Source organism: Oncorhynchus masou, chromosome 28, assembly GCF_036934945.1.
Source record: "Oncorhynchus masou masou isolate Uvic2021 chromosome 28, UVic_Omas_1.1, whole genome shotgun sequence".
Classification (NCBI taxonomy): Eukaryota; Metazoa; Chordata; class Actinopteri; order Salmoniformes; family Salmonidae; genus Oncorhynchus; species Oncorhynchus masou.
Genome location: NC_088239.1, coordinates 69,426,334 through 69,445,633, shown reverse-complemented (window position 1 = coordinate 69,445,633; position 19,300 = coordinate 69,426,334). Strand labels below are relative to the sequence as shown.

General features: G+C 41.2%; 1 protein-coding gene across 1 annotated transcript; it reads right to left on the bottom strand.

Annotated features, from left to right (window-relative positions):
- Positions 1-350: 350 nt before the first annotated feature.
- Positions 351-18,367, bottom strand: LOC135518157 (5'-AMP-activated protein kinase catalytic subunit alpha-1-like). Its single transcript, XM_064943082.1, is given in 10 exon segments — positions 351-2,720; positions 2,723-2,820; positions 3,084-3,210; positions 5,015-5,534; positions 5,918-6,142; positions 7,281-7,368; positions 7,599-7,743; positions 9,454-9,547; positions 14,888-15,029; positions 18,178-18,367. Coding segments are annotated over 10 exon segments (1,764 nt in total). The 5' UTR covers positions 18,275-18,367; the 3' UTR covers positions 351-2,492.
- Positions 18,368-19,300: the final 933 nt, after the last annotated feature.

Sequence of the window (19,300 nt, the reverse complement as noted above, 5' to 3'; positions counted from 1 at the left end):
CTTTACACATCTCATATATATGTATATACTATTTTCTATTCTACTGTATTCTACTTTTAGTCAATGCCACTCTGACATTACTCGTCCTAATATTTATATAGTACTTAATTCCATTATTTTAGATGTGTGTATTGTTAGATACTACTACACTGTTGATAACTAAATGTGTATGTGACCAATACATTTATTTTATTTTTTTACATTACAGCTACATTCTTTACATGCTTCCAGGAGTTTTGCTACTCTTTAAATCTGGAACAGTTTTATATTTGCCGCCATGCAACATAGTATTGTTAACTTTTTATTTGACACATTTTCCAATGCCAACAGAAACAATGGAAGACATGAAAACCTGTGCAATTTTGCTGTTTATTAGGCAGTTGTGTGTACAAATGATTTAAACAGACTGTCCATTTGATACATGGTCATTATAGTAGTAAGGTCCCTTTACACACCAAATAAAATTAAAACAAGATTTCTTAATTAAAGCAGTTAATACAAATACAATGAAAGAGATTTCTCCTGCAAATAGTCAGCTCTTAACACTCCCACTCAAAAGGAGAAAAACTACTCACCAAATGTGCAACTTACATCATAAGCCGTTAGAACATGGTTGAGAGAGAAAGACACAGGGCAATTGCACTTCCTCAGTAAGCCATTAGAAGAACATGGTCTCACACTAACTTATTTCAAACAACCCCACAATTCACCGTATGCATTATTTGGAATAGAACTTGCAACGGTCTTTGAAAACAAAAAAAAAAGTTTGTTTTTAGTCCTACAAATGTTTTAATGATAATTTGGTCTACAAATTAGACCTTGCAGTCACAATCCAATCGCGTCCTTTATTCAGACCAAAACCAGCCCCACATAAGAGGATAGAAGTAGATAGATGTTTTTATATTCACTGATATAAAACTGATCAACAGTACTGATAATGATAAGGCAGCAAACAGAACGATGCAATCGAAGTGACAACTCTCATTCAATCTCCGTCTTGACACTCAAGATAAAATGTAAAAACAAAAACACATTCTCCAGGAGCACATTAAATAAATGTAAGGTTTGGGCAAATATGTAAACTTACATCCAAAGTTATTGTGGGCCAAGAAAAGTGAAATGATTGTTGTGATAGTTTCCTTTATCAATTTACATTGTCCATGCTTCAAATCACCACTCAATGGTCCCAATTTCTCAATGTGTAACTTGATGAATAGGCATGTGTACAAACTGAATGTTGATCAAATCCTGCTAAAAGGCATGTCACTCAGTCAAGAGATATTCAGATGTATGAATGTATATAGCCCTCAACCTCAAAGATAAATTGGTAAAATAAAAAAAGTACTTTTGAATTTAGTATAGGATAGTGTACATCTCATTTTGACTAACAGCAAAGAACTCTCTTGGCAATAGTGAGGAAAAACTGTGTATAGAATAACTGATTAAAAACGGTGAAATTGATTTTAAGAAAGCTGTAAAAGGAATAAAATGTCATCCAGCAATAGTCGTAATGCAAAAATTCAAGAAAGATTTCACTCCATAATCATTTCTCAATATAATCTACAATTCCCACTTAAAGCACTGATAAATATATCCAAATGTATTTTTTATTTATATATAAAATGTAGAGGACAAACAAATCCAAACAGTTATTTTTTTACAACAATGAGAAAAAACATGGACGACTTAATTCAATTAACAAAAAACTTGGATTAAATTTGGATTAAAATTTAATCCAAAATTTGGATTAAGTGCTAACTTCTTTCTTCCACCTGACGCGATCGAGTAAGAAATATACAGGGTCATTGCACTTCCTCAGTGAGTCAACGGGCATCGTTGGCACGACAACCCTTGTTATGGTCAGTGCAGCTAACCCTGAAAGGCCTGCAGTTCAGCTTCCTGTCTTTCTGCACACGTTCTCAGACATCTACTGTAGAGAAACAGACAGAGCAGGACAGAAATAAGAAAACTACTTAGCAAAAGTGCCTCCTTCCCCTCCGTCTCCCTACCCCCCCTATAGCTCTACTTTCTGCACACAAAAACTTGGGGTTTTGTTTTCTCTACTGGAAAAAAGGACAGCAAAGCCCACTGAGTACAGTAAAGCAAATTCAGTGTATCATTCAGACTTAGCCTATATATGTAAGGGTGGAATGTGATCTAAAAAGAGGAATAAATCATCTGCCGACTAAAATGATCGTGAAAATGTAAAACCATATCTAAAATAGTATTCTGTCATCATGAATATAATAAAGTGGCTTGGTCATTGTCATTCAACGTTCTCTAAACCCCGCCCGCACCTCTGCTCTGACAACCACCCCCCCGTGAGTCAGGGTAGGTGCAAACCAAATCTGCATCATCAGTGCCATGGAACAACCCTAGCCAGCTCAACCGCCCGAGGTGGGGATGAATTGAGCCATGAATCGGTTGTATGCTTATTGCTTATAAGGACACTCGGAGAGAAAAAAAGGCTAATGTTTTGACTTGATTGTGAGCTATCGTGCAAGTAGCTTGATGAGATTGGCGCACATCTCAAAAAACTCAATGGTGTGGCTGCCGGGCCGCGGGTAGACTGTCGTCGGAGCGAGGTCACCTCCTGTTGAGTCAACAGAGGAGGTGAGTGAGGAGGCCAGGGAGCTCTCCGAGGCCTTGGTGGGGGTGGGAGGGATGGAGGTGGCAGGGGTCAGGGTAGCGTCGTCCTTAGCCTCCTCTGATTGGGACCCCCCTCTTCAGCAGTGTCGTTCTTCAGGGCCATGCGGTAGTTTCCCACTGACCCAGACCGGTGAGGAGTGGCAGTCCCAGATTTAGCCTCCAACATGTCATCTACAGAGAGAAGGGAAGAGAATGTTAAAACACACAGGTGGTTACAACCAAACACCCAAAAGCCACTAGACAGACATGTTAAAAGTATGTGACATGTCTAAGGTGATCAAAAAAAATATGAACGATTTTGAAGTCTGACGAGTTGATTTGCATTCCACTCAGCCTCTTATTTTATAGGCAATTTTCTGTGATGGCATAGTCAGCAGTATAGAAAACCACTTCCAAGTTCTAGACATGTTCTCATTAAGTCCAGATTGACGTACTGTCTATGCTACGGAAGTCCAGGAGGTAGGTCCTGCTGTCCACCTGGTAGAGCTGAAGGCTCATCTTGGTCTGCATGCCCGTCACTGGATTCTTCCTCTTTACACGCAGGTAGTACGGATTCACCACCTGGGGAAGAGGATATGGAGATTAGTGATGCATTCAACTGGATGTCAGAAGCTGGGTATAGTATGTTTTGATATAACATACAGCACAGAACATTACATTTTTAAATATGGCTCCAGTAGCGACTTCAGTGGTGATCTGTATTTAAGTGACTTCAGTGACTGTTTAGAACATGTTGCCTCTTGTCATCAAAATGATACATTTTGTATAACAGCAAAAAGGATTACGAAGTGTGTTGCCGCTGTGAAAGGGCTAGCTAGTTAGCGGTGTGCACTAGTATGTTTCAATCGGTTATTAGAAGTAGTTTTTTCCCTTGCTCTGCAAGGTCCATAGCTTTTGGGGTGCAACAGGTAACGATGCTTCACAGGTGAACATTGTCCATTTGTTCAGTGGGTCCCAGGTTGGGGCAATGAGAGGGATGGAAGCAACAATGTTACAAGAGCACTATGACCATATCAGAATTTTTAGAGTCTAGACAGAACAGTGGTTAACTTTGTGGGACTGTATATGAAGCTCAGTATGTTTTATTACTGTGTACCCAAACACATAAAACCATAAATAGCTGCTTTCAATCTATCAGGGCAAGAGAAGGATAAACAGGAAACTGAGCATTTCCTTCATAAATTGCTCTCATTTTTCCTCAAGATAAATTTTTAAATTGAGTCAGTCAGCTGATATAGTGTAAAAGTTGTGCCATACTAAAATAGACCCCGAGGAGGAAATAGCCGCATTCCATTCCAGGTCAGGTAGTACTAAACCTGACAAAACCAGTAATTCACACCAAGCAGAAAAATACTAATAACGGCAAGTACTTTAACAAAAAAACATAAAAAGGAAATCAGTCATTTGAAATCAGTTCATTAGGTCCCAATCTATGACTTCACATGACTGGGAATACAGATATTCATCTGTTGGTCACAGATACCGTTACAAAAAAGGTAGGGGTGTGGATCAGAAAACCAGTCAGTATCTGGTGTGACCCCCATTTGCCTCAAGCAGCGCGACATCTCCTTCGCATACAGTTGATCAGGCTATTGATTGTGGCCTATGGAATGCTGTCCCATTCCTCTTCAATGTCTGTTAGAAATTTGCTGGATAATGGCAGAAATGCTTCAGTTGTGCAAACCCAGTTTCATCAGCTGTCCGGGTGGCTGGTCTCAGATGATCCTGCAGGTGAAGAAGCCAGATGTGGAGGTCCTGGGCTGGCGTGGTTACACATGGTCTGCGGTTGGGAGGCCAGTTGGACGTACTGCCAAATACTCAAACAATGTTGGCTACAGCTTACGGTAGAGAAATTAACAAATTATATTGTAGCAGCTTTGGTGGACATTCCTGCAGTCAGCATGACATTGCACACTCCCTCAACTTGAGACATCTGTTACATTGTGTTCTGTGACAAATCTGCACATTTTAGAGTGGCCTTTTATTGTCCCCAGCACATGGTGCACCTGTTTAATGATAATGCTGTTTAATCAACTTCTTGATATGCCACACCTGTCAGCTGGATGGATTATGTTGGAAAAGGAGAAATGCTTACTAACAGGGATGTAAACACTTATTTCTCTAATTTTGTGCACAAATAAGTGTTTTGTGCAGCTCATGAAACCAACATAACAGATTTCGTACATTTTTGTTCAATATACCCTATTTCCCCACTACCCCTTGTCATGAGGAACCCTTGATGGTTTTCTGTGTACTTCTACCTGAAGTCTTTACCAACTCCTTCAGACTCTCCCTTCCCTTTCTACTCTTCCTTCCCACCATCCTCATCCCCACTCTCTATGATTCTCCCTCCCCTTCCACTCACCTTCCACTCATAGTCCAGCTGCTTCATGGCCCGGCACACCTCAGACATAATATCATTTGGCCTGCTCTGGCTTCTGATCCCCAGGTGCCACTTAGCCCGCCTCACCCCCTGGTGCTTCGATTTCTGTGGGTTCAGCTCATCCAGCGTGTGCCTCGGCCTGGGAAGGGTCTCCACTGCCAGGAATGGCTGCATGCGCTCGGGGTGGGGCTTAAGGCCTGCGGCGGCAGCAGCAGAGGCGGTCAGGTGCTGATCGTCCAAGAAAGAGTCTGGGGGACTGGAGGCCAGATAGAAGTCTTTGGCCTCGGACATGATGCGGCGGTTGTCGATGATGAGGTGGTAGGCCACAGCCAGGGGGTCATGGTGGTTGCGGCTGTACAAGCAAGTCAGGATTTCTTCCTCAGTGCACTCAAACTTCTCACACACCTCCTTCAGGGCCTCATCATCAATCATGTTGTTGCTGTAGGATGGGTCCTCTGGGAACAAGTACTTGGGGAGTTCCTCTTTGAACCATTCATCCTCTCTGTGGCGAGGGGAGGGAAGATAGAGCATGGTTAAAGTCAGGGTCAAACTAGTCTTTTATCCCATAGGAATTTTTTTATTTTTTTTTTAACAGGGCAGCTAGATAATGTGTTGACCAGAAGGGGTGGGTTCACTTTGTTAGTGCTGGAACTAAAGCCTGCACAGAGAAGGCAGGAGCTTCCACAGGACAGGAGTTTTCCACCCATGATAGGTAGTACAGCATGAAACCTCAGTTACAGTTTAATGTGGAGCAAGTTTAATTTGAGTTAATGTATTTTACCTTACATTATTCTACTGCAGAGTGTATCTACTGCAGGTGTTTAAATACACTTTGTATTTGAATGGAATGCATTTAGGTGAAGTTGAACACTTGCCCCTTCTTACCGGATTTCTTTGATGGTGGCTCTCTTCATGGGATCCACCTGCAGCATGTGTTTGAGCAGGGCAGCGACAGAGGGGTTCAAGTACTGAGGAGTGAAGAAGATCCCGTCACAGATCTTCTTGAAGAGCGTTGGCACATGGTCGTCATCGAAGGGCAGCGTCCCACACAGCAGGGCATACAGGATCACCCCACTGCTCCAGATGTCCACCTCGGGACCTGCATATAACCTGGGAGGAAACAGACCAATCAAACATTGATGAATCCCTTTAGATCAGTTACGGGCAACTTTGATGGGGGTGGGGAGCCACAAAAAAACTGAACTCATGAGGGGCCGCAGTGGATCTATGTACCCAACACCAAACCCCAACGGACTTGGGAGAGACGAAGGTCGAGAGCCACGCATCCTCTGAAACACGACCCTGCCAAGCCGCACTGCTTCTTGACACACTGCTCGCTTAACCTGGAAGCCAGCCGCACCAATGTGTTGGAGGAAACACTGTCCAGCTGGCGACTGACGTCAGCTTGTAGGTGCCCAGCCCGCCACAAGGAGTCGCTAGAGCGTGATGGGACAAATCCCAGCCGGCCACACCCCCCCCTAACCCGGACGACACTGGCCAATTGTGCACCGCCTCTTGGGTCTCCCAGTGACAGCCAGCCTGGTATCGAACCTGGGTCTGTAGTGAACCCTCTAGCACCACAATGCTGCGCCATTCGGTGGCCCATGTTTGTAGTTTTTATATGATAAACTGATGATCAATGGGCCCCACCCCGGTCGGTAATTTGACTGTGCTTACTACAAGTTTAGTTAGCTGGCCGCTAGCCTAACTTACCAATCTAAAAGATTTTAGCTGACATGGGCTAATTGAATGATGGACAACCAAATTTCTTTATTGCACCTTGTGTATTCTATTATTCTAACTCGACAGTAAGTTGAGGCCCAGACAGTTCCTAAAAAAATGAATATAAATCATTTAAAATTAAACGTTGTGTTTGAAATTGGTCCACGGGCCTACAAAACATGTGGCCCAGGGGATACCAGTTGCCCACCCCTGCTTTATATCAACAGTTGCCACAAAGTAGTTTAGAATAACAGTCTAGACTCCAAAGAGCATGCAGAAGAATAGAGTACAAAACTACCTGCATAAAACATGGACATGAACCAAGAGTCGTTTCGAATGGTGAATATTCAGTGAGCCTTATCAAGAACGGGAGGGTCTTTCACCAAAGCAAAACCGTGAAATTGATCAGTCCTTTTAACATGAACGGTGTTCCTCATTGATATGTAACAGCGGTCGTTGTATACATTAGCACATTCCCCATCATGTCTACCATAGTTTTAGTGTGAAAAGGAGAGGACTCGACTACCTTCCAGAGATGACTTCAGGAGCAGCGTAGTTCGGAGAACCGCAACTTGTCCTCAGAAACTCTCCATCGGACATCATGTTTGACAAACCTACAGAAAACACCAACATCACATAATTATGTGTTTGTGTCCAAAGGTAGAGCACTATATAGTAAATGGGGTGTCATTTCAGACCCTTTCCAGTAACTATGGCAGATGTGTAACCAAGCCAACCCTGTACAGTTAGATGTGGCTCGATGGTGAAGTGTAAATCAGGTATAGGTGTAGAAAGCTGCTGCTTAGTTCGTGTTGGGTTAGGGTTGAGGGTGGCAGTGACTTACCAAAGTCAGCGATCTTGGCGTTCATCTGTGCGTCCAGCAGGACGTTCTCAGGCTTCAGGTCTCGGTGCACCACCATGTGTCTGTGGCAGTAGTCTACTGCGGAGATGATCTGCTGGAACAGACGACGGCTCTCCTTCTCATCCAACTGGAGACACACACACACGAAACGCAGACACACGAGGTGAGATATGTCCATTCAGTGTCTATATCAGTATTGTAAGTAACCACTCTGGATATTTGGTCAGCGACTTTGCTTGAATGATTTAGTAGTCCTCAAAAACCGCTTAGAAAGAATGCAGTGTAGAGATAGAGTTGTGATATATGTTTATATACAGAAGGATAGGGGTAGTCCATACAAGAGGCAGGTTATAACATGACCATTATACTAGCCTGACAATAGATAGCTAATTACCTAAGACATTAATATTCAGGTGAGCAAAAGATTACCCACAATTCAAAACAACAGTTAATTGTAACAGGTTTAACTTATTATGGCGTTAGGGCAGTATTGAGTAGCTTGGATGAATAAGGTGCCCAGAGTAAACTGCCTGCTACTCAGGCCCAGAAGCTAAGATATATATTATTAGTAGATTTGGACAGAAAACACTGAAGTTTCTAAAACTGTTTGAATGATGTCTGTGAGTATAACAGAACTCATATGGCAGGCAAAAAGCAGAGATAAAATCCAACTAGGAAGTGGGAAATCTGGGGTTTGTAGGTTTTCAAGTCTTTGCCTATCCAATATACAGTGTAAAATTGGGTCTGATTGCACTTCCTAAGGCTTCCACCAGATGTCAACAGTCTTTAGAACCTGTTTCAGGCTTCTACTGTGAAGGGGGAGAGAATAAGAGCAGTTTGAGTCAAGTGTCTGGCAGAATGCCATGAGCTCAGTCTCACACGCACCGTGAGAGTGAGCTGCGTTACCTTTCCTTTCTAAAGACAAAGGAATTGTCCGGTTGGAATATTATTGAAGATTTGATAAATTTATCCAACAAAACAAACATTTATTGTGGAACTGGGATTCCTGGGAGTGCATTCTGATGAAGATCAAAGGTAAGTGAATATTTATAATGCTATTTCTGACTTCTGTTGACTCCACAACATGGCGGGTATCTGTGTGGCTTGTTTTGGTCTCTGAGCGCTGTACTCAGATTATTGCATGGTGTGCTTTTTCCGTAAAGCTTTTTTGAAATATGACACAGCGGTTGTATTAAGAAGAAGTATATCTTGAATTCCATGTATAACACTTGTATTTATCAACATGTATGATGCGTATTTCTGTAAATTGATGTGGCTCTTTGCAAAATCACCGGATGTTTTGGAAGCAAAACACTACTGAACATAACGCGCCAATGTAAACAGATGTTTGGATAAAAATATCAACTTTATTGAACAAAACATACATGTATTGTGTAACATGAAGGCATATGAGTGTCATCTGATGAAGATCAGCAAAGGTAAGTGATTAATTCTCTCTCTTTCTGTTTTTTGTGACTCCTCTCTTTGGCTGGAAAAATGGCTGTTTTTCTGTGACTAGGTGCTGACCTAACATAATCATATGGTGTGCTTTCGCTGTAAAGCCTTTTTGAAATCGGACACTGTGGTGGGATTAACAACAAGTTCATCTTTAAAATTATGTATAATACTTTATGTTTGAGGAATTTTAATTACGAGATTTGTTGTTTTAATTTGGCGCCCTGCACTTTCAACCGTAATAAGTCTAATGAGGCTTAATGTAGAATAACCCCTAAAGTCTGTTTCTGTTTTGTTGTTGAACTAAAAACGGGTCCATAATTGTCACAAAGCCTGCATATATTAAAGTGCGTTTTCCTTGGGGGGGGGGGGGGGGCCTTACCTTTCCATTTTTGCAGATGTAGTCAAAGAGCTCTCCTCCAGACACATACTCCATCACCATAAAGATGTCTGTTGGGGTGCTGATCACCTGGTACCTACAGCCCCACAGGAAAAACAGTCACGCACACAAAATAGGCATATTATGATCGTACCAAGAGATTTCCCTGACCGATCGGCCCATCTGATCAGGATTTATTTAAAAAAATAAATAATAATTTACTCTGGGCCCTACTCAAACACCAGACAAAAACAGTTAAGGATCGCCTAACTTTGACAAACCTGTTTTTTTAAACAGCTATATTTTAGCTTTACCACAGCAATAAAATGGAAGAAAATTGCAATATAACATCTGATAATAAGAGGCAGGTGTTTAAGGACAGATTAATCCTCTCAAAAGCCAATAAATGATTCTTAACCTAGAGGCAGTAAAACTCCTTTGTGGGCCATTGGATTCAATGACTAGATGGTGTGAGGGAGACTGGCCACATGCCATGGAACACTTCAACATGTTAAACATAGGCCTACTTCACTAGAGAAAACCTGCTACATTTCTTCACTCATGTGCCACATATCGGTAACAACGTTATCAACACAAGTGTTGTATAAAACTTGACTCCAGGGGGTGACCTTTTAAAGTGGAAAAATTCTGGTCTAGTCACAAGGGAGCAGGCCCCCAGAAATGCCCTAACTAGGCCTACACTATGAGCTCACTGCCAGGTCATGAAGACAACTCATGTAAGGGGGTTTTTCATTTAGTGAATAGTAATAGGACTGGTTATACATAATAATAAAAAACTGCCAGAAACATAGGGGAAAGCTGACCCTTCATAACCAATGAGATAAATCATGGAAACACTGCATTTAATCAAGATGCTTTTTGAAGAGGTAGGGAGAGTAGCATAGATGCAGCGATAAAGAGAAAGTGTGACTTACTCTATAAAACCCACGACTTAAGTCACAACACAATGCCACACGTCTCAAGTTGAAGGAGCGTGCAATTGGCATGCTGACAGCAGGAATTCCACCAGAGCCGTTGCCAGAGAATGTAATGTTCAGGGATGCAAACTGGTGAGGACCCAAAAAGGTGACTCTTTTTTGCACTAAAATGCAGGTTTTGACTAATTAAACAAAGAATATGATCTATATGAATCAGTCTCTGTGTAAAATAAGTGGTTAATGTGAACCTAAATCACAGCTATAAATTTAAAGAAATCTAATGTTATTTGTTGCCTCGACTTACTGCAAATGACACACAAGAATAAAATACTCAAATATTGCAGTTTGCCATGAAAGCCTTTATAATAGAACGCTTATGAGCACACGTCGAAATATTGCACTTGGGGAGAAAAGATCTTAAAGTAGAAATAGAATGAAACAAACAGGCATTCTATTTTTGCTCTATTATAGTGGCCATTATAGCAGACATTGATCAAGAGCACAAGGCTACATGTGTGCAAAAATAACATTCATCGAGTAAAACATGATATAAACCCCCTCACACGTTTTACTGTCAAGTTCAACACAAAGGTTATATAGTGGGGCAAAAAAAGTATTTAGTCAGCCACCAATTGTGCAAGTTCTCCCACTTAAAAAGATGAGGCCTGTAATTTTCATCATAGGTACACTTCAACGATGACAGACAAAATGAGAAGAAAAGAAATCCAGAAAATCACATTGTAGGATTTGTAATGAATTTATTTGCAAATTGTGGTGGAAAATAAGTATTTGGTCAATAATAAAAGTTTCTCAATACTTTGTTATATACCCTTTGTTGGCAATGACAGAGGTCAAATGTTTTCTGTAAGTCTTCACAAGGTTTTCACACACCGTTGCTGGTATTTTGGCCCATTCCTCCATGCAGATCTCCCCTAGAGCAGTGATGTTTTGGGGCTGTTGCTGGGCAACACGGACTTTCAACTCCCTCCAAAGATTTTCTATGGGGTTGAGATCTGGGGACTGGCTAGGCCACTCCAGGACCTTGAAATGCTTCTTACCAAGCCACTACTCTGTTGCCCGGGCGGTGTGTTTGGGATCATTGTCATGCTGAAAGACCCAGCCATGTTTCATCTTCAATGCCCTTGCTGATGGAAGGGGGGTTTCACTCAAAATCTCATGATACATGGCCCCATTCATTCTTTCCTTTACACTGATCAGTGGTCCTGGTCCCTTTGCAGAAAAACAGCCCCAAAGCATGATGTTTCCACCACCATGCTTCATAGGTATGTTGTTCCTTGGATGCAACTCAGTATTCTTTGTCCTCCAAACGCGACGAGTTGAGTTTAACAAAAAGTTCTATTTTGGTTTCATCTGACCATATGACATTCTCCCAATGTTCTTCTGGATCATCCAAATGCTCTCTAGCAAACTTCAGACGGGCCTGGACATGTACTGGCTTAAGCAGGGGGACACGTCTGGCACTGCAGGATTTGAGTCCCTGGCGGTGTAGTGTGTTACTGATGGTAGGCTTTTCTACTTTGGTCCCAGCTCTCTGCAGGTCATTCACTTGGTCCCCCCATGTGATTCTGGGATTTTTGCTCACCGTTCTTGTGATCATTTTGACCCCACGGGTGAGATCTTGCGTGGAGCCCCAGATCGAGGGAGATCGTCAGTGGACTTTTATGTCTTCCATTTCCTAATAATTGCTCCCACAGTTGATTTCTTCAAACCAAGCTGCTTACCTATTGCAGATTCAGTCTTCCCAGCCTGGTGCAGGTCTACAATTTTGTTTCTGGTGTCCTTTGACAGCTCTTTGGTCTTGGCCATAGTGGAGTTTGGAGTGTGACTGTGAGGTTGTGGACAGGTGTCTTTTATACTGATAACAAGTTCAAACAGGTGCCATTAATACAGGTAACGAGTGGAGGACAGAGGAGCCTTTTAAAGAAGAAGTTACAGGTCTGTGAGAGCCAGAAATCTTGCTTGTTTGTAGGTGACCAAATACTTATTTTCCACCATAATTTGCAGATCAATTATTTAAAATCCTACAACGTGATTTTCTGGATTTTTTTCTTCTCATTTTGTCTGTCATAGTTGAAGTGTACCTATGATAAATTACATGCCTCATCTTTTTAAGTGGGAGAACTTGCACGATTGGTGGCTGACTAAATACTTTTTTTGCCCCACTGTATTTGAGCTACACTGCACATTATTACATTGTACACTTTCTGCCTGTGGACATCTGTTCTACAATGTGCCATCAAAAGTGAGAAAGAGGGAAAGTGTATGGCCGATTTCAAGTTTCATAACAAATCGGTATTCGGCCTTTTTGGATGATTACATTGCAATCCATGAGGAAACTGCGTGGCAGGCTGACCACCTATTACGCGAGTCCAGTGTCAAAAGGACCTTTTAAGTAAGGTTTTAGGTAAATTGCTAGCTAGCATTAAACTCATAAAAAAGTATTCATAATCGCTAGTTAACTACACATGGTTGATGATATTACTAGGTTAACTAGCTTGTCCTGCATTGCATATAATCAATGCTGTGCCTGCTAATTTATCATCGAATCACAGCCTACTTCAACTTTGCCAAACGGGTGATGATTTAGCAAAAGAGCATTCGTCAAAAAAGCACATTCGTTGCACAAATGTACCTAACCATACACATCAAATGCCTTTTTTAAATCAATACACAGAAGTATATTTTTTTTAAACCTGCATATTTTAGGTCAAATAAATGCATGTTAGCAGGCAATATTAAAAAGGGAAATTGTGTAAGCAGAGTCAGGGTATATGCAACAGTTTGGGCCGCCTGGCTCGTTGCGAACTGTCTATTTCACAGAAACAAACGTTTTGTTTTCGAAATTATAGTTTCAGGATTTGACCATATTAATGACCAAAGGCTTGTATTTCTGTGTGTTTATTATAATTAAGTCTATGATTTGATATTTGATAGAGCAGTTTGACTGAGTGGTGTTAGGCAGCAGCAGGCTTGTAAGCATTCATTCAAAGAGCACTTTACTGTGTTTGCGAGCAGCTCTTAGCAATGCTTGAATCACAGTGCTGTTTATGACTTCAAGCCTATCAACTCCCGAGATTAGGTTAGCAATACCAAAGTACCCATTAGAACATCCAATAGTCAAAGGTATATGAAATACAAATGGTTTAGAGAGAAATAGTCGACGCTTCATAATTCCAACAATAACTACAACTTAAAACTTCTTAAGCTTTATTTTGATGTATGACTCTTGTATTTTCATGAATGTTAAATATTTTATTTCTGTCATTTGAATTTCGCGCTCTGCAATTTCACTGGATGTTGTCAAGGTGGATCGCTTGTGGAATGCCTGCGCCAGAAAGGTTCATGTGTTTCAGCCAAACAGTTGTGAAAAGGTAGGGTTGGTATACAGAATTACAGCCCTATTGGTAAAAGACCAAGTCCATATTATGGCCAGAACAGCTGAAATAAGCAAAGAGAAATGACAATCCATGATGCTTTATACCTTCTATAATATTTCCCTTAATGTTATTTTCCTACCTATCGCTCTATTGTTGCTTCATTCCTTCCTCGCTTTCAACAGTTAAATAAGTTTAGTTGTCCTCATCATTCTAATGACATCCTTGAATAATATAGGACTAGAATTAGATGCAGAAGGCTTTCGCTTCTCTTCACGAACATTGAATGGTTATTGGTCTGAATAAATAACTGCCATAGCCTACTGCCATCACGCGTTCACTCTTTCAAAACCACCCGTGAGTTCTATTGGCTGCTGGATTTAACATTAATCAAGAAAGACTATACCTATACTATAGGTATAACACATTCAAAATAATGTCCAACAAGCTATTCTAGTCTAACTTTTCCTGCAGGGCCTTCCAAGAGCTAGATACCGGCTACAAGTTAGAAGCGTATTATGCACAACCCATCATTACTGGCTAAATATAAGGATAATGCTGCATTGAATTTATGACCTGAAAGAGGTAGGCTAGGACATCTATATAATCAATCTAAAACGTATGATCTATTTTGTATGCAAATTGAATGTAGTTAATGAGAGAGAGAGCTCACGCGTGTACTGATTTAAAGCAACAATATTTGAGGCAGTTTTTAAACTTTAGCTGCAAAAAACCTAAAAAATAAATTAAAAAGGTGACCCCGAAACCAGATATAGATGGGTAAATTAGACGCACATTCGGTCTTTATATTACTGTATTATAGGATGTTGCAGTAAATGTTGGCCTACCTGTCACAAAAAAAGTTGACACCCTGAGCGTTGATTAATCATGCAGAGGCCATAGAGAAGCTTATAACTTTAAACAGCTCCATTTCACAAATATAATTTAATATAGTTCCATTTCATGCCATGCTGTTAATATAAATAATGTATTATAATTTACCAGTGTCGCACAGTTAGTTATCCAGGGAAAAGGGAGTGGTTTTGGGCAACAAATCCTGGTAACCAGGTTCCCACCTTTCAACCCTATGTATTCTAGACTTACAGCTTGATGATGTGTGGATGCCTGAAGAGCTTGAGGTTCTGGATCTCTCTACGGATCTTCCCCACCACATCCAAACTGCGGATTTTCTGTCTGTTCAGGATCTTTACAGCCACCTGGTGTTTGGTCAGCTCGTGCTGCCCCACTATAGAGGGGGGAGCGGGTAAGAGAGAGAGAGAGAAAGAGAGAGAGAGAGGGAGTGGGGGCATGGGAGAGAGAGAGAAAGTCTTCTCATGCTTTGTTGATTTCAAAAAAGCCTTCGACTCAATTTGGCATGAGGGTCTGCTATACAAATTGATGGAAAGTGGTGTTGGGGGTAAAACATACGACATTATAAAATCCATGTACACAAACAACAAGTGTGCGGTTAAAATTGGCAAAAAACACATTTCTTCACACAGGGTCGTGGGGTGAGACAGGGATGCAGCTTAAGCCACACCCTCTTCAACATATATCTCAACGAATTGGCGCGGGCACTAAAAAAATGTCTGCAGCACCCGGCCTCACCCTACTAGAATCCGAAGTCAAATGTCTACTGTTTGCTGATGATCTGGTGCTTCTGTCACCAACCAAGGATGGCCTACAGCAGCTCCTAGATCTTCTGCAAAGAATCTGTCAGACCTGGGCCCTGACAGTAAATCTCAGTAAGACCAAAATAATGGTGTTCCAAAAAGATCCAGTCGCCAGGACCACAAATACAAATTCCATCTAGACACCATTGCCCTAGAGCACACAAACACTATACATACCTTGGCCTAAACATCAGCGCCACAGGTAACTTCCACAAAGCTGTGAACGATCTGAGAGACAAGGCAAGAAGGGCATTCTATGCCATCAAAAGGAACATAAATTTCAACATACCAATTAGGATCTGGCTACAAATACTTGAATCAGTCATAGAGCCCATTGCCCTTTACGGCTGTGAGGTCTGGGGTCTGCTCACCAACCAAGACTTCACAAAATGGGACAAACACCAAATTGAGACTCTGCACGCAGAATTCTGCAAAAATATCCCCCGTGTACAACGTAGAACCCCAAATAATGCATGCAGAGCAGAATTAGACCAATACACACTTATTATCAAAATCCAGAAAAGAGCTGTTAAATTCTACAACCACCTAAAAGGAAGCGATTCCCAAACCTTCCATAACAAGGCCATCACCTACAGAGAGATGAACCTGGAGAAGAGTCCCCTAAGCAAGCTGGTCCTGGGGCTCTGTTCAAACACAAACACCCCACAGAGCCCCAGGTCAGCAGCACAATTAGACCCAACCAAATCATGAGAAAATAAAAAGATAATTACTTGACACATTGGAAAGAATTAACAAAAAAACCCGGAGCAAACTGGAATGATATTTGGCCCTAAACAGAGAGTACACAGTGGCAGAATACCTGTCCACGGTGACTGACCCAAACTTAAGGAAAGCTTTGACTATGTACAGACTTAGTGAGCATAGCCTTGCTATTGACAAAGGCTGCCATAGACAGACCTGGCTCTCAAGAGAAGACAGGCTATGTGCACACTGCCCACAAAATGAGGTGGAAACTGAGCTGCACTTCCTAACCTCCTGTCCAACGTATGACCATATCAGAGATACATATTTCCCTCAGATTACACAGATCCACAAAGAATTCGAAAACAAATCCAATTTTGATAAACTCCCATATCTACTGGGTGAAATTCCACAGCAGCAAGATATGTGACCTGTTGCCACAAGGGCAACCAGTGAAGAACAAACACCATTGTAAATACAACCCATATTTATACTTATTTATTTTCCCTTGTGTACATGGTTACAACACTGTGTGTGTGTGTATATATATATATATATATATATATATATATATATATATGACATTTTTTATGTCTTTATTGTTTTGAAACTTCTGTATGTGTAATGTTTACGGTTCATTTTTATTGTTTATTTCGCTTTTGTATATTATCTACCTCACTTGCTTTGGCAATGTTAACATGTTTCCCATGCCAATAAAGCCCCTTGAATTGAATTGAGAGAGAGGAAGAGTTAGGAAATACTGTAATAAGATTGTTTTTATGTCTGGTTTCTTATCAGCCCCAAACTGCTACACAATGACACATGCAATGCAACACTGTGGTTAACAGCAGAAGGAAACGTCTTATTCCGCATGGTTTATAGGCCTGTGTTTATATCAGTTTACGGATGTAAATTACTGTGTAGCCTACACAATGGTTCAATGCCAAATGTAAACAAATATAGGCCGACCTAAAAACTGGTCAGAATAACAAGTGAAAATGTATTAGACAGGACTGAACAGAGGGAAATGAAAATGAGTGAGGGAAGGGGGCGTGTACAAATAGCTGCTATTGATTAAACTGTTATGCTGGTGATGCATTAACCAGCAGGTAGTCACCTAGAATATAACCATGGAGTAAATAGCCCAATGTGCAGTGTGATCAATTCTGACCACTGGGAGAAAGTAGTAAAGATATTAACAGTCTATCTATAACCCTAGTTGGTAGTGGCTTGATAATAAAAGTTGTTTTCAAATACCAAGGAAATGTACCTTTTTCTAGTTTGAAACGGGCCTAACAGATGATTGTCTTGCAGCTAGGCTATACAAGTCAGTTTGGTCCTCTACTTAAAGTTTAGACATAACGTTAGTCATTTTAGGTGATATGACATTAGAAATGATTTTGACATGGTGTAGATTGTGTGCAACCCAGGGACAATGTTCCACCCTGTTGAGGATCAACAATGGCTAATGTCAACACTACTATAGTACTGGGATGTGGTGTTGAGGGGTGGAAGGGTAACGACGTTATATGTCCTCATTAATAATTCAGCCAGGTCCAATATAGTTACGTATGTATGGCTTCCATCAAAGACACTTCCATGAATTTTGAGCCTGGGGGGAGGGGGGGGGATCACGACTAACGTTAGCTGGTCAGTTTGATTTGATTGAACTAGCTAGCTGAAGCAGGCTTCCTGACTGAGAAACCACTAATTTAACTTAGCATAGGTTAGCAATTTGAGCGCAGACTATACTAGTTGGCCAACTATCAAGTAAACTTGGTTAGTTTAAGTTCTGTCAGTCGACAAACTAACTAGCTGGCTAGCAAGCTTACTAGTTAGAACATGACAAAGCACTATCTTTTGATAGATTAAAATGTACACCGGCTAGCTAACTCATCCAGGCTCTAAAGTCAAACAGCTAACCTTAGCCTAGCTCGCTAAGTTTAGCGGCCAACAAGTGCGAGAAATCCCATCGTCTCGCGGGTATCTGGTCGAAACTTGAAAAGTCAAGACCCTTACCTTTAACTTTCCCGAACGTCCCCACCCCAAGTGTGTCCCCGAGAATATAGTGTCCAATTTTTACTCTGCCTTCATGTTTCTGTTTATCCGTCGCCATCTTTCCCGCAGTGACCAAGCCTTGATGCTATTCTGTGCTTATACTGCTGTGAGCAGAAGCGAGCAAGCAACTGCGACTGGATCGACACTAGATACCACAGCCACAAATGGATAAACCCCGCCTATTTCTACAATGTATCTTCTAAATATCTGATTTAAAACCTAAACTTAGCCTTAACCACACTATTATGCCAAACCTTAACTTGAAATTAAGACCAAAAAGCACATTTCTGTTTTCATACCTTTTTGCGATATAGCTAAATTGACTTTGTGACTGCGGTAACTAGACAACTCTGCGATTGCGAAGGGTCGTGTAAAAAAAATACTCTTCCGTGTCATCATTGGGACGAGTTGAAGTGGATTTTCAAAATAAAAGTCTAGACAAATTGCTGTCAAACTGTGTGTATTTGCAGTGGTGTAAAGTCCTTACAGTGCATTCAGAAAGTATTCAGACTCCTTGACTTTCTCCACATTTTGTTTTGTTACAGCCTTATTCTAAAATTGATTAAATTGTAATTATTTTTCATGAATCTACACACAATACCCAATAATGACAAAGCAAAAACAGGTTTTTACAAATTTTTGCAAATGTATAGAAAATAAAAACTGAAATATGCCCGTAGGGATGGTGCCAGGTTTCCTCCAAACGTGACACTTGACATTCAGGCCAAGGAGTTCAATCTTGGTTTCATCAGACCAGAGAATATTGTTTCTCATGGTCAGAGTAATTTAGGTGCCTTTTTAGCAAACTCCAAGAGGGCTGTCATGTGCCTTTTACACAAAGGAGTGGCTTCCATCTGGCCACTCTACGATAAAGGCCTGATTGGTGGAGTGCTGCAGAGATGGTTGTCATTTTGGAAGGTTCTCCCATCTCCACAGAGGAAATCTCCCTGACCAAGGCCCTTCTCCCTTGATTGCTCAGTTTGGCCTGGCAGTCAGCTCTAGGAAGAGTCTTTGTGGTACCAAACTTCTTCCATTTAAGAATGATGGAGGCCACTGTGTTCTTGGGGACGTTCAATGCTCCCAA